This window comes from Botrytis fragariae (assembly GCF_013461495.1).
Source record: "Botrytis fragariae strain BVB16 chromosome Unknown tig00000054, whole genome shotgun sequence".
Lineage (NCBI taxonomy): Eukaryota > Fungi > Ascomycota > Leotiomycetes > Helotiales > Sclerotiniaceae > Botrytis > Botrytis fragariae.
This window is the reverse complement of record NW_023500993.1, coordinates 118,249-133,836: the sequence shown is the minus strand read 5'-3', so window position 1 is coordinate 133,836 and position 15,588 is coordinate 118,249. Positions and strand designations below refer to the sequence as shown.

The 15,588-nt window shown below is 42.9% G+C and overlaps 7 protein-coding genes across 7 annotated transcripts; 3 read left to right on the top strand and 4 right to left on the bottom strand.

Annotated features, from left to right (window-relative positions):
• Positions 1-141: 141 nt before the first annotated feature.
• Positions 142-787, bottom strand: Bfra_004819 (putative ssdna binding protein; the record flags this gene model as incomplete). The annotated part of the gene is made up of 3 exons (XM_037335212.1): positions 142-191; positions 256-344; positions 519-787. 3 exons carry the CDS (start codon positions 785-787, stop codon positions 142-144), a joined length of 408 nt encoding a protein of 135 aa, XP_037192307.1.
• A 675-nt stretch (positions 788-1,462) lies between these two features.
• Positions 1,463-1,766, bottom strand: Bfra_004818 (uncharacterized protein; the record flags this gene model as incomplete). Its single annotated transcript, XM_037335211.1, is given in 2 exon segments — positions 1,463-1,671; positions 1,688-1,766. 2 exon segments carry the CDS (start codon positions 1,764-1,766, stop codon positions 1,463-1,465), a joined length of 288 nt encoding a protein of 95 aa, XP_037192306.1.
• Positions 1,767-1,872: 106 nt separating this feature from the next.
• On the bottom strand, positions 1,873-2,046 carry Bfra_004817 (uncharacterized protein; the record flags this gene model as incomplete). Its single annotated transcript, XM_037335210.1, has 1 exon — positions 1,873-2,046. One exon carries the CDS (start codon positions 2,044-2,046, stop codon positions 1,873-1,875), a length of 174 nt encoding a protein of 57 aa, XP_037192305.1.
• A 1,931-nt stretch (positions 2,047-3,977) lies between these two features.
• Positions 3,978-7,522, top strand: Bfra_004816 (uncharacterized protein; the record flags this gene model as incomplete). Its single annotated transcript, XM_037335209.1, has 2 exons — positions 3,978-4,311; positions 4,365-7,522. The coding sequence occupies 2 exons, from the start codon at positions 3,978-3,980 to the stop codon at positions 7,520-7,522; spliced, it is 3,492 nt and encodes a 1,163-aa protein (XP_037192304.1).
• A 233-nt stretch (positions 7,523-7,755) lies between these two features.
• On the top strand, positions 7,756-8,365 carry Bfra_004815 (uncharacterized protein; the record flags this gene model as incomplete). Its single annotated transcript, XM_037335208.1, has 3 exons — positions 7,756-7,857; positions 8,068-8,177; positions 8,206-8,365. The coding sequence occupies 3 exons, from the start codon at positions 7,756-7,758 to the stop codon at positions 8,363-8,365; spliced, it is 372 nt and encodes a 123-aa protein (XP_037192303.1).
• A 2,046-nt stretch (positions 8,366-10,411) lies between these two features.
• On the top strand, positions 10,412-12,507 carry Bfra_004814 (putative ras modification protein erf4 protein; the record flags this gene model as incomplete). The annotated part of the gene is made up of 3 exons (XM_037335207.1): positions 10,412-10,535; positions 10,832-12,225; positions 12,305-12,507. 3 exons carry the CDS (start codon positions 10,412-10,414, stop codon positions 12,482-12,484), a joined length of 1,698 nt encoding a protein of 565 aa, XP_037192302.1. The 3' UTR covers positions 12,485-12,507.
• An 893-nt stretch (positions 12,508-13,400) lies between these two features.
• Bfra_004813 (putative negative regulation of gluconeogenesis protein) lies at positions 13,401-14,778 on the bottom strand (the record flags this gene model as incomplete). Its single annotated transcript, XM_037335206.1, has 4 exons — positions 13,401-13,835; positions 13,886-14,080; positions 14,131-14,670; positions 14,728-14,778. 4 exons carry the CDS (start codon positions 14,776-14,778, stop codon positions 13,401-13,403), a joined length of 1,221 nt encoding a protein of 406 aa, XP_037192301.1.
• Between the last annotated feature and the right edge of the window lie 810 nt (positions 14,779-15,588).

Genomic DNA, 15,588 nt, shown 5'->3' with positions numbered 1-15,588 from the left:
ACATACTGCCTTGAAAGTATGGTACCTTTTGCGCCGCCCAAATTCGATATTACACACACACGCGAATCGAAAAGTAAGTCTTGTTACATCCCATCATTCATTCCGACTTTCATAGAATTCATATATTCATGTCTATTTGATCTATGCGCTTGCATCTTGAGGCTTCTTGTATTGGAGGACGTCGATTTTCTCTGTTTGATTTGGGTTAGCTAGTGCTTTGGTAAGGATTAATGGTATTTTAGAGGGAGTACTTACGTTGAACTGCGCTCATAGAACTTCTGTTCTTCCCATCGGCATCTTGGTAGTTATTCATTTGTGCTTCAGCTTCTACATATACCAAGGTTCTAAACGCGCATCAGCATTGGATACCTTTGAGATAGCCTTTTTTTCTTTTGGATTTCGGAGCTCAACATCTGCCTCTGCCTCTGCCAATATTCACATATGAGTTGTACCCATACTGGAGAGGTTTCTTCCTAGATAAATTTCTCTCCAGATATCAACAGATCAAAAGAACTTACCCCTTCTCCAAATTCGAAATGAAATCTCTCTGTGGTCCTTCTGGCAAGAAGCTCACTACCCGAAACCAACTAGTCTTCTGATTCTCTCCTCTGCCAGTGCTAGTACCAACCGCATATTTCATAATTTCTTGTCCTTGGCTTGTAGCAGTTATTTCAGGCTTATCAGCAAGACGGCCAATAAGTGTGAGTTTGGCGAAGGAATTATTGCGAGCGCTGGTGGAGAAGCTGCGAGAGAGGGTGGATGAAATATTGCGGCGGAGAGCGAACATCTTGACGGTTCTGGAGGAGTGGAAGACTTGAAGTTGGTTTATGGAAAGAATGTGGAATTTTAATGAATGTGAAGTAATCGACCTTGATTTTTTTCTTCTTATCGCGGTTTCTGTGTTTTGGTGGGCATAAAATCTGAGATGAATCGGAGCTTTTGCCTGAGGCATAAGGATCAATTATTCCAACGGTGCGTGCACTTATGAGCATTTCGAGGTTCACAAGAAGGGCCATACCATTGGGATTTCTGTCAACTGAAACAACTGAGGATGAAAACCTGGGGAAGACTTAGCTTTCATTCTTTACCTTTGAGATCGTTGCAATTACCAGGTATTGAGGTATAAATTCCGATTGAAAGCACAGCATTGAAGATATAAAACGACAAGCAACAAGCAGCAAGCAGCAAGCAGCAAGCGACGAGCAGCATTAATTCCATTGGGATTCGTTGTGTTAAGATCGGGGAAACTTCATCATTTGTTAACCAAGGGAGAATTTCGACCGATGACACAGCATTGAAGATAAAGCAACATCGATTTTATTGGGAATCCTCGCTTGATGTGATATTTGGGAAGATATACTACTTTCGCCATTGAATCCTTTGAGAGATCACTTAACCCAACTTTGTAGGCGTTCCGATTGATATACAACCACACGGCATTCAAAATGAAGTAGGATCGATATCATTGGGAATGTTGCGTCTTTACATTTACGCAGTTGAACGTACGCCATTCTTTATTGACACCTGAACGAGGATTTCTTGGAATGCAGCGTCGCAGGAAGAGATATCTTGACATCTCGATATCTTGGATTTGATCGGCGACCTCCAAAAGATTCCAAGATTCCAAGATTCCAAGATTCCAACTCGTTTTGGCTTCCTTGCGATGTCTTACTTCCGCTTTGGTCACCCAATCCCTTTGAATGCTCGAACACGAAAGGTTCAAGATCATGCCAGCAGATCCCCAAATAAATATAACGTCTTGTCATCACGGATACGAGCATCATATGTGCATCTCTTTACCCAAGAGATTTTCAGTTCAACCATCTCTTTTAATGCCTTGTATGCTGGTCTCAGCTACCACAGACACAAACCTTATCTACCCGAGACGGTGTTACTTATGATGTTCTGTACTATCACCATCATCTTGGTTGGAGACTTTCTAGATGGTCGTTCCTGTATCACTTGTTGATGTACTCCAGACTTTTTTAATCTGCAGAAAATGAAATCGTGGTATGGATTGCATGCTTCATCAGAATCACTTCGCATGAAGGACTACAGTTCTTCACCAACGCCCTCCCGCCTCCCATCCCCCACACCATAAAACATTGTAAGTCTCTGTATCACAGGTTCGAATGGATTTTCTTTTGAAATTGGTTCAGACTGGATCTTTTTCCTTTCTAAGAAGTGCGGCATGTTACATCGATGAACGGAGACTTCTTTCCAAAAGTATGATAGGTCGGGTGAACACCGGAAAGCTAACAGTGTGCGAGCGGGATAGCGAACGGAGTGAACCGAAAAAGATCGGAAAATGAAGGGGGGAGGTCTAAAAGACACTCTTGTACCTGAAGCTAATCCTGATGGAGAATTGATTCCTTGAAAATATCGAAACAACTCCCGGAATTACTACACTACCTACCTAGCATCTAATTCTTCAACTTAACATTACCATCTGCTGATTGTGCTTAGGTTCCTTAGGTCTGTGTACTCTGTACTTTCGAAACCATTTTCGGCATACGAAAGGTACCTAGGTACCTAGTTAATGCTGGCCAAGCAATATGTACCATCAAGCAAATGTCGTTAAGCAATATATATTGTCCAAGCAATATGTACCGGTTATGCAATGCACAGCTTATTTTGTATCTTCTTCCTTCTAGCTCATCCCGAACATTGGGAAAAAAAGAAATTATTCAATTATATGGTTAGTTATGATTCAACAAGACAACAGGGAAAAAAGCAAAAAAATTGAAGAAAAGAAAACAGACGAAAGAGACGGGAGGTCAGGATCATTAAAAAGAAAGAACGAAAGAAGAAAAAAAGAAAGTTGACGATCAATTGATCTACTATAAGTCAGCCTCAGTATGGTCAATGCTAACTATAGTACTCGGATTGATCGGTAGATCTCCCCACAGCTCCATTTTTGATAGTAACCTAATCTCGCTACAAAGAGTCTAATACGATATTCAATCTACTTCAGGTCACAAATTTCTTGATTAGATTCAATGGGATCTTTGAAACCTCGACTAGACAAATCAAATCCATCAGAAATTTCAGACAGATCTGACAGACACGGCAAGCAAATGAAATCCCATTATTTTGGGCCGAAATCCAAGCTTTTTTCTCCGATTCACCGAGTATCGTCTCTCGAACAGATCAATTCATTTCCCCTCCATAAAATTTGGATGTGGCTTTGACGTTAAGAAGAGAAAAAAAGTAAGGTATACATACTTTCGTGGCACTGCATCGCATTGTTTGTAATCCCTACACTCCCAATTATTTACTTTCATGCATCATATTTTTCGTATTGCAGACGCCTTCCTGTAAGTGCAGGATGTTAACTTTCAAGGCGGGGATTATGTCAAGCTGCAGGACAAATGTATCCGTCAATGGGTCTGCTTTAAACCAACACCCAAGAAGAGTCTACCTTGCAGTAGATCACCGCGGTCCGCGGTCCGTTGAGAGTTCCCATGTCGAATCGTTCATCGCATGCACACTGATTTCTAAGAACACATAAGAACCAACCATGCACGAACCCACCCACTTTGGTACCAGACGATTCATCATCGGATAGCGTAATTTCTCATAAACGCCTTCGCGCCTACACTTAGTATGTCCGTCAAAGTTAAGTACCTTCACCTTCCACACTTTTATCGGGTCTTGACATGACTTCATATAATATACCTCCTCATATCTTATCTGTATTCAGATGAACCATCAAGGCTATTGGCACACTACCTCACGCCTCGTTCTAAACATTCGTTACACCCCCCTTTACCTTGTTCTATAATCATTCTTCTTCCTCAATTCTCAATATTCGTGTTTCATTTCCATACTACCCATGTAATTTTCGAAGCCATACACACTACACGTCTATACATTGAGGGGAGCTTTGGCAATAGTCTCCTGTCCCACCAGGACTACTTTTCTTTATCTCATGATCTAGTACTAGATATTCGGGACTAGTTCTAAGAGTTCACACAATGCAGATCAAGGGGTCCGTGTTGCTGGTATTGGGGGCTTCGATTCAATGGGCTTTCGCTGCACCATGGGATGTTCGGGTCCAGGAACGCGACAACTCAGTAGCTCTATCTTCGACGATCACCTCCACCTCATCGTCGATCTCGAGTAGTGCGAAAGAATCGCAAGAAAGCGATGACAGCTTCACGTCCGCTTCAACCATCACACACTCGCAAAGTACTTCTTTGACAATGACCACATCAACTTCGAATACAGCAATGTTGACTTCGACCGCCTCGGTATCCTCGATTAGCGCAACAGCTACAAGTATATCCGCCACAGATTCAGCTTTCAATTGTATGAAACGCCAACCCTCATTAGACTTTGACAAGATGCTGACATTGAAGCAGCTACAATATCACCCGGCGAGTTACCTCTCCAACCCGAGATCACACCAGCCTTTGTTATTGCAGGAATCGTCCTCATCGCCACTGGCATATTATATACTTTCATTGGAGTCAAGAACAAATGGCTACATATTTCTCTGTCAGCAGGATACCTTGTCAGCATTGCAATCACGGTCCTGATTCTTTTTGTAATGAATCTTCCCGTCAGCAATGCGGTCGAGGGAGCATATCTCATTGCAATTGTGCTACCTGGGCTCATCGTTGGCGGGTGTTCTTTGATATTTACAGAGGTGACTGAGGGCCTTGGGTGTCTTTTGGGGGGCTTTTGCTTCAGCATGTGGCTGCTTGTGATGAAAGCTGGTGGATTGATCACTTCAACAGTCGGGAAATCGATTCTAATCGCAGCAATCAGTATTGCTGCTTTCTCACTATCCTTCAGTCACTATACTAGGACTTATGGATTGATCGCATGTATATCATTCGCCGGTTCCACAGCGATCGTTCTCGGAATTGATTGTTTTAGTAGAGCTGGCCTAAAAGAATTTTGGGCTTACATTTGGAATTTGAATCAGAACCTTTTCCCACTGGGCGCAACTACATACCCCGTGACAAAAGGAATTCGTGTCGAGATTGCCGCAATTTTCGTCATCTTCTTAGTTGGTCTAGTGTCACAATCAAAAGTCCACAAGATGATCCAAGATCACCGTGCGCAGAGATTGGAAGAGCGCCAAGAAATCGCAAGGGTTTTAGAAGAGGAGGAAATGAGTGTAGGAAGGAGAATTGAGGATCAAAATACCGCAGAAAAAGACAGATGGGAAGAAATATACGGTGAGAAGGTTAAATCGGGAGATGGATCAACACATGATTCTGTAGTGGGTGATTTGGAAGATTCAAAACGAAGACATTCTAGCACGATTACTTCTATTATGGAACTCGATGGAACAGAGGTTGAAATCTCTGACAAATCTTTACCTACTCGATCCAATGTTACTGGTCTTGTTATGTTGAGTGGAAAAGGGCACGATGGAGCGGTTACAGTACGCGTTGCTCGAGATGCGGCACCCGAAGTTGAGCGAATCGAAGATAAAGTTGCTATCCCATCGCGTCAGTCGAGTCAAAAATCGGGCAGATCTCAACCATCAGCATATCCAACTGGAGATAAAGCTGTAGTTATTAACAATCAAAGCACCCACCTAGCAAGTCTACCTTCACTACGTCCTACGAGTAAAGCCCCTCCTCCACCAATGACAGTCGCACCAGAAGTAGTGCCTCTTCCTTTTAAGATTCCCGAAGATGAGATGGAGGATAATCAATCTTCGATTGCTACTTCTCCTGACGAAGAGCTAGCGGTCAACGGCAAATCTTTGAAACGTACATCCAGTGGCGGCTCAGCATTGTCGAATAAAATCTCTACTCGATCGAAAAGAGAATCACAAAGGTATTCGGAAGAGCAAGGTATCAGCACAGAGGATTTGGCGACCCCTTATGCCGATGAGACTGATCGCGCAAGTTCTATCGCGGCAACTGTGGATGATCTCAGCGATGATGAAGACAGGGAGGTAGGAAGTATACGATCATCAGTTGTTAGTCAAGGCACACCTATACCGGATGTGGACTTCCCTGAACAGGATGATCAAAATAACGAGCAAATTCCAGAGCTGGTGACAGTGAAGGTGACGAATGAAACAGAAGAAACTGTATCAGGACAACTTCCTTCGTCTCCAATGGATTCCACGACTGAAGATATAGATAATAAGGAGGCTAGTGGAACGTCTGATGTGCGGCAGAGTTTGGAGCTTCGGCCAGAGTCGGGAATTACTGTTGCCACTGATATTCTCAACACTCCCCGAAATGAATCATCCCCGAATGAGTCAATGCCACAACAGGACTCTCTAACAACGTCTGGGGATCCAGTACCAAACACATCGAATTCCGCTGCTGGGGAAAGTCTTGAAGATGCTGACAATGAATTTGAATCAAAACTTAAGACAGAGTCATCCATTACATCGGCGCCTGACACAAAGACCACGAAAATCACGAAGGATCAATTGCCTGCCCAGTTTTCAAAAGTTGTCATGTCATATCGTACCAATGAGTGGGCCAAACATTTGAGCCATGCAGACTCACCGGAATTGGAAGAATTGGATATTTCTGAAAATATTTCCGAGGATCCTAAATCTGAATCGGCTGTTCCCGTGGATGTCGAAGCACTACAGCAAACAGCTCATAATGCTCTTCCACCACCAGCAGTACGATCGTCTTCTCAGCAATCAATCTCTCCAGGTCTTATCCGGTCAAGTTCAACCCAATCAAATATCACGCCTTTCGCGACGATACCCGAGGGTTCTCCCATTCATGGACAGGATTCATCTACACGAAACTCGCAACAACCATTAGGAGGATCTGAAGTGCATAGATCATTGCGCAATGCTTCAAATCCAAACATTCCAGAGCCAATAGTCGAATCACCCGGAGAAGAAATTTTATCTTCCCAACAACATTCTTCGCAATCGATTCCCCCTGCATTCGGAAATTCTAATACACTAATGGAAAAACGAGACACAATGCTCCGCAATAGATCATCTTACTTCCCTTCGAGAAATTTTTCTACACATTCCATGCCGATACTTGAACAAAATCCACAATCTCCCTCGCGATTTCAATCTGCATCACATTCTCAAATGGGTGGCGAAACCGAGTCAATTCATAGCCCTCTACGGTCTTATCACTTCAACAAATCAGCCCCAATCCTTCCCGAATACGACGATATACCACTTTCTCAGCGTCGCGAACTCATTCGTCAATCTACGTCTCAACCTCTAGCTGCGCCCAATACAAACCTTAATTCTCATCAACCGAAACGCACATCGAGTATTCAAACCCCACTGGTCAGAGAACAGCAATTGGCGATGTGGAGAAACAGTATTGCAAATGATTTGCAAGTGCAGAAGAAGAGGGAAATGGAGACAGTGGATAATAGGAGGAGTGTACTTTGGCAGGAGAGAAAAACAGTGGAAATGAGAAAAGAAGGGGAGAGGAGGGCAAGGGAAATGAGGGAAGAGAGATGGGACGGAAAAATTAGGACAGCTGGTGGGGAGATGGAAGAGTTGCATAGAAAAATGATGAGTCGGATGCAAGATGAGGCGAGGAAAGTGCTTTGATTTGGGAATCAAGGTGGCGAGGAACGAAATATAGGACTGAAAGTGAAGGGTAATTCTTAATGGTTTAACTTTTGGATCGATGAGATAGAACTAGACGTCTAGAATTTGCTGGACAACACGGTTGAGATAAAATTCTTGTATATATGTATATCTACGATTTGGGGAGATAATATAGCTGGATTGGAAATGGTGTTGGATGAAAACACGATACATGAGTTGGGAAGCAGGACAACATGCATTATCAAATGCAATGGGATCAACGATACTGGAGATACGGATTTACTGATAAACTGCTTTGGGAGAACCCCCTATGGATGGACATGGCACTGGCACTGGTGGGAATAGGAGAAAATCCATCACATATAGTGTTTGCCACAAAGTTGGATATACTAGTTTGGTGATCAATCTTGGGGGAGAGGTATCTAGGAGCCGACAGGCATAGATAGCCTCGTTAATAATGGCAGATTTAATTATCTATTACACTACACCGTTGCTTGTGAAATTTAATTTTCCCGATTTTCTTCCTGAACTCTACTGTTAATAAGTCGATCACTAGATTGAAACACCGAAATGTAAGTCCAAATCCAACCCATCTTCCCCAGATCCCAACACTGAATAACGCACGCAGTAAACTAGAGTACAGAGTAAAAACATCGTACTTCGTACACAAAGTTCAAAAACAGATCATCACCCGCCATTCTGCTGATCATTCAATTTGTAATTTGTTTCGGACCCGCATGCTTCGAATATTCTTCTGGAAGGAAATTTGATTACGGGTACCAGTTAGAAGTATGCATGGAGTCCACTGATATTCATTTGGTGAATCTAGTTGGTGATCCTTGATGCTTGGGTGTTGTCACATGTGTCATGTCTGAGTGAGGCATTGGGCAGAAAGTGGTGGGTGTACAATGGGATTTGGTGAAATGGAGTAACATTTGGGATGAAAATGTTGATTTGATCTGAATATTGGTTGGCAGTGTTATGTATTATTTGAGGTTAGGAAGGTTACTGTGAAATACGTAGATCAGGTGATAATTTGCAGTTCCGTGACCGGACATGCCCATTCTACCATATACGAGAATGTAGTCTTGTAACTTTCATCTGTCAATGGATTCTTACAGTCTGCCAATCTAGTCTCACAAGCTGTCAATCGAGTCTCACATTTCGGATACACCGGAAAAGTGGCTATGATAATTTATATCGCCATGCCATACACAACATGGATCCAAACAGTATCAGGGATTTAGCATTTAACAAAAGTCCTTTCTTTTTCAGTTTAGATCAGATGAAAAACTTGGAGCCTTAGCAAGGCTTGCTGTGATAAATATAGATGAGACCATTAAAGCATGAGGTGGTGGTCCCTTCAATTATCAACGTCATATGCTGGCATTATGCCCTCTCAATGCAATTTCGTATATTGAGCTGGGGGCTGATAAGTGTAACGAGGCTGAAAGTATAATCGAATCTTTTGAAGATCTTAGGATTATGATTTGACATGTAACCTAATTTTTTCCCGGAGATCTAGAAGTTATTGGTGAGAGCGCTAGCTTGAAGCTATCGATATGTAGGCTTTCAGGGGTAAAACTCGGGAAGGATGAGCTAGCATTTCATTTCCGAGGGATTGGATTGAGTCGAATCTTGAAAGTTGGAAAAGGATTGATTTTGAGTCCAGTTCCAACGACGTACAGTAATTTCGAACCAACTAGAAACTCTCTATGAAGCAAGAGAATAAATCATATCAATCATATAATCAGTGATGACATACTTGGAGGTTATCAGTGGTAGCATCCCATACCTAGACCTGGCCCTGTACGCTCAGACATTTGGAAATTTCGAGACTCAAGTTCACCAACTAATGATAAGTTGGCATAAAAATTTAGATGAAGGATATATTTTCAGGGCTTCTTTTGGATGGCCAATCAATATCAATATTTGAAAATCCTTGAGGGTTGGATTGGCCATTGCTTTTATAGCTGGTTAATTTGGTACTTTTTAGCAGCACACTTGAAACTGCTGCTACAGCGCACAAATGTGAAGTCTATCCCCCCCAAAGGAGCTGAGCATGGCGTAGTGTCGGCTTAGATGCTCCTTGGTGGTGCTGTGGTTATGTAGCTACTGGCTGATTGCTTGCCCTTGCTTCGAGAACCTTAGAGATGAGCAGGTAAGTAGTAGAAACGTAGGCAGATAGAGATTAATAATGAAGTGAACCATAAACGTTGGTATCAAATGACCAAATAGGAACAGGAAATTTAATGTACCCAGGCTTTATGTCCCCAAAGTTTCAAGGTTGAAATATAAAGATGCTTTTAGCTGCCTGGGTATAGATCCAGGGGCTTGAATGAGTTGAGGCGAGTAATTTTATTGAGAGACGTGACTTGGGATGGAAATACTAGGTACACCAGGTGGTTGAGATATGATAAGATATCGTTGATGTATGTACACTTTCGAAATTGGAATTCATCTCATATTTTATATGAGACTTGATTCTTTTTCTTTTGAACTCTGAACTCTGAACTTTGAACTTTGCTTGGATCTGCTTGCTTACTTTCTACTTGCTTTCACCGAGATATCTTGGACTTCAGTTCTTAGCCTGTGATTTCTGTACTACTGTACCTACTTCTATTCCCCCGACTTTTCATCGATGACGGCAGAAATTTAACTAGATTATTCCATTTTGACTTTTCTATATATTTATACACCACTTCGTATACCTACCGAGCGACGAGCGTACTCCTCAGCCGTCTTGCTTTTTTCCCCTTTACAAAGCATATCTATCATCCACATGAACCCGAATCTTCGAAACATTTTGAACCATATACGCACATATATAAATCGTCCTTTCTGAAAGATATCCAAATCCAAGACCACAGTTAGACATGCACAATCGAAATGGAAAAGAAGAGATTTACTGAAATATCAGGCATTTCAGGCATTTCATCACACTCAACCCAACAAGCGAATCAAAAACTTCAATTCCTGCAGGACTCCTATCTAACTGCATCACATTGCATTAGTACGAATCCCCTTACAATTCCCCACGAAGAATCCTTTCAATTGAAGGGTACAAATTTCAAAATTTCGATATCTATTCGACTTCGAAGTCGTCTAAACAAAAATCAATCATCAATAATAATAATCATAATAACGAAAATACGGAAAGAGGAAGGGGAAAAGGTTGAGGAGAAGCAGGAGAAGAGGAAGAAAAGAGACTTGCGCTTATCAAAAATAGCGGCCAATAATCCGGCCGCAAATTCCCAACGGCGTCACACACTTCAATCCTACCGACCACCATATCTCCATCCACCATAGAAATTACCAATCGACCAAATGCCCCTCCATCAGCGATTGGAAACGCGAGAATTCCATCCCCAAGTCATCAACCTCCATATCCATCACCAAGCCCTGTGCCAACCAATCGCGATCAACCACAAGTTCGAATAAGTAGTCCTACGAGGTATAGTTGGAGGAACGCTTTACAAGGTGTTGCAAATCCTGGTACAACCGAAACCTTCCCAAATCCCTTTAGACCTCGTGCTGGCTCAAGAAGTACTTCAAGGGGGAGACCGAGAAGACCAAGTACATCTAGATTGTGGAATCCGACAAATTCAACCCCGAGAGCATATCCTCAGCCATCTCCAAAAAGACATCAGTCACCGCCGGAAGAACGACCGGTTATTGCGATACCCCTTCAACATCCAGATATATCAAATTTACGGGAGGGAGCCAGTGCTGGAGGCGATTACCCATTATTAACGTTACCGGAACAGCGACAACAAAGACATTCCGCATCTACGAGGGCAAGTTTACAGGTTGATAGGAGTGGAAGTTCATTGAGTTCGCATCGAATATCTTTACCAAGAACGGTTAGCATAGACCTTGCGCGAAATCGAAAAAGCGGTGATTCTCCTCTTACACCTACTGCCGGACCAAAACTTGATAAGGGTAAGGGAAAAGCTGTCGAAGAAGAGCCTGTTATAACTGTTGCGACAACATTGGAGAAGCTTACTGGAAGGGCTCCAGAAGGAAGACAACTTACTCCGACACCTGTCTCGGGCATCTCTTTCGATTTCAGTAAAGCAGCTATGTCTACGGACCTCGAGCGCGGTCCCAATACCCTCAATCCGTATAATCCATCTGGCACATCGCCAATACCACATGCGAACGATTCAAACATTTCATTGCCAGGCGGTATCGGTTCCGCATTATCCTCAAATGGCACATCGATAGTTGGGGAAGAGCCAGGGGAGGGAGATGATGATGCTTGGGGTCCCCAACATCCATGCTTTCCACATATGAATATGCATGTTCCACTCTCATCGCCTTTATACAATACAACACGCATAATACGTATTCGTCGTGATTGGATGTTGGAAGGAGATCTCGCGCCTACATTTTCAAATTTGTATCCAGAAATTTTGGATCCGGCCGGGGTTACAGAACAGGATTTTAGAGGCTTGATTGAGAGGATTAACAATGAATTAATACCGGCTTTTAATCCTTGGGGTGCGAGAAATATCTTCGATGGGTTGATGGGCTTGGTGACGGGTTGGGTATGGGATGATTTGGGCTGGACGGGGGTGAAGTCTCGGTTGAATCGTGTCGAAATGTGGTTGGAGGAATGGAATAGAGATATGGAATCGAGGGCAAAGGAGCCGGGAACAGCTCCAAAAATCGTGAGCTTGAGGAGAACGGGATATATGAATGTGAGTTTTCCCCTAGCAGACATCTTTTGGCTCGCCTCTATGTGGGAAGGAGAAGCCCTTACTGATGTACATCAAATAGCTCGATATTCAAGTCCCAGATCCGGAAATTTCATATCCCGCCACAATACCCGAATCAGATCGTTTAGATTCGGGGATTTCGCAAAATACACATGTCACGGGATCCCCACCGGAACATGAGTTACTAGCTACCATACCAAGTAGAAGTCAGAAGAGTGACCATGTGGAAACCGTTTCTTAGGTGGCGGTGGGCGATGAGAGCTATGACATACATAAGAAGAAAAAGGAAGCGGAGGATGGAGGACGGAGGACGAGGAGAGAAGCAATTTATACCCCCTTTTTCATTTTTACACAGGCGTTTTAGGAGAAAGAGAACGGGAGGATATTTTGTAGAGGAGATGAAAAGAAAGAAAAAGAGGAGGGAAAGAAAGGGATGAACAGTTGAATTGTTTGGAGTTGGAATTGGAATTGGGATTGAAACGCACAGTTGAGAAGACAGACGGGAGTTGCATGCATTTATATACTGATTGATTGCAAGATTAACGCTTGTGTTAGGGAAGTTCTGGTGAGGTTGCTAGGGATTGCTGTAGGATTGGAAGACGGACAAGAGAAGAACAGAGAAGAGAGAGAGGAAATGTGAGGGAGGCAGATAAAGGAGTGATGAATATCATGTTATGTTTGATGAGAATTGGTGATGGATAATATGATTGAGAAAGCAAGGGTAGGGGTATGTTTAGTTGTAAAAGAGAAAGAAGGAGACCCCAGGATTAATTAATAGGTACTTGTACATAGGTGCTGATAATGATGAATGATTAAACTTAGGAAACTGGAATTTCGGGAACTATGTTGTGTCGAATCGTTTTGCCACCTACTGAGATATCTATCCAGCAGCTACTTTCATATATTATAGCAGGTGGCGAAGCGTGGAATTGATAATCTGATCATGATTTTGAAATATAGCTAACTACTCAATGCTATAAACGAGTTGCTTCTCCACTTACGAATCATTTCAGAAGACAAATGATGATACACCTACTCTGGCCATGAATCTTTGCATGTGTGTAACATTCTTTGAATACCTAACCCCGAATCCATGCAACAAAGCTCCGGAAAGCCCGCATCTATTGAACCATCCGAATACTACTCTACTACTCGCATCATGAAATGAATACTTTCTTAGCTAAGCCCTTCGCAAATACCTCTCCCGTCCTCAAATCCTTATAGGTTTCCTCCTCCAAACCCACTTTCCGACTATACTCGTGTAATCGATGCTCACCATACACATGCCCATTCGGCAAAAGCACCAAATCATTTTCAACGTGACTTTTAGTGTGTTGTGCATAAGGCATGTCTTTGGCCAATTCGTTGAGCTCGATGCTGCAGATAGGACAAACGGACGTAGTCGTCGTGGCTGTGGAAGTGGGAGAGATGGAGGAAGTATGTGAGGAATGACAGGCAGGGGTTTTAAGCGCGGAGAGACCGGCAGATAGAGCGATGTGCAGGAGAGGCACAGAGGAAAGATTAAGGAGTTCGTTATGCGTTTGCGTAAAAAGGTTGGCGAGGTGTGTCCAGCGAGTGGGACTATAGAGTTCCTGCGACTTTTGTTAGGGGTGTGGAGCAGATTGCAAATGGGAAAACGTACTCCGTAACCTGTAGCTTTAGTACCGGGAGGAAATGCTAGGAGTCCACACGCTTGTTGAACTTCTTTGGGATAGCTTTCCCGGAATGGTAATAGATACTTTTTCGCATGTGCGATAGATTCAACCAACTTCACCTCATCTTTTGTGCGTACCAACTCGACATATTGCTGGAAACGAAGCATAAATTCGAGATTACTCTGTACGAGATATCAGTATAGGTACTACAGTATGTGCCTAGAATCCTTACCTCCATCTTCCTCAGCTCTTTCTTATTTTCGGAACACCATGCCAACGCCTCCGTAACTTTGCCTCTACAGAGACTGTCTTTAATCCTACTCATCTGAACGAAAGTCTCCACATCCACCAGCTCCTCGATGTTTTTCTCCTGCGCAAGAGCAGTAGCACTGTCTTTATATCCATTCCTTAACAAATAATCAACTAGCAACCGATCTAACCTTGTCCTACTCCATTCCTCATATTTCACATCCTCTAAACTCTTTATCTCGTAGAGTGAACTGATATGTTTGATTCTCGCAGCAGATTGCGTTTGTAATCTCTTCTCTTCTTCGGCGCATGATTGTAGTTTGCGTTTTAGACCGCGCATGCGGGTGAGCATAGAATCAACATTTTTGAGAACATCGTCGGGAGAAGCATGGGCATTGAGGGAAGCGTCAGTGGTTTCTTTCAAGGCAGTTTTAACGCTCGCAGATTCTTTTTCGAGATTGAAATGGACCACTTTGAAGTTTTTCTTGAGGAGTTCGAGGGGAAGTCGAAGGAGTGGTTGGTCCTATGAGGCTATTAGCTTGAGAGATGCGTGGAGGGGAAGAGAGGAAAGGAAACTTACGAGGATCAGATGGGTTTCAGGATTTAGCTTGGTAGTTATGAAATCAGCCATGTTGAATGAAGTTCAGATGTGCGTCAGTATAAGAAAAAGTGATGAGCTTTAGAGATGAATAGAGAAAGTAGAGGACTGTGAATTGTGCCCGGAGGCAGTGACAGTAGTGGATATCAAAGCCAATGAATACTCAGACTGATGAAGGAATTGTTCTTTCGTGAATCACAAGTTATTAAAGATATAATACTATTTCCGGATTCAACCCAAATCTTGTAGAAATTTGTATAAGAATGCAGTAAGTTGTAAGAATTAATGTGTATGTTCTTACAAGTTTACAATCATTCCAATCTTGTACGATATAGATTGTGAGATTGACGTTGTAGCTCCATGGTCTGGGACCGATAACTACGGTTACTTTTACGACCAGATGTGATATCAGATCAGTATGGTCACATGGCTCTCGACTTTTGGATGGCACATGCACGGATAAATATTCGAAGACTTTGGATTTGATTCTAAGTTAGTGATTTTGATGCCTTATATTTACTTAGAAATTGGTGTGTTACGAGAACCATTACTGATCATCAGAACGCGATATATCATGAGAGACTATAGAACTTGTATTGGGCCCCTTTTCGCCAACTCTCTCATGCTCTTTTTGCTTCCCCTTACATCTTGCTCTAGATACGCGAACTGTTCCTCACGGGTTTGCCGCTCCTTCTGTCAAAGCTTTGTACTTTTTCACGGTCCGTAAATCTTCAACTTCGACTGCCATGGTTACGCCGCGTGTAGACTTTTGAAGCTTGCCGAGGGTGAGGGGTATATTCACTCGCATGAGCCCGCCGCCCTCGCGATACATCTGTAGTAACG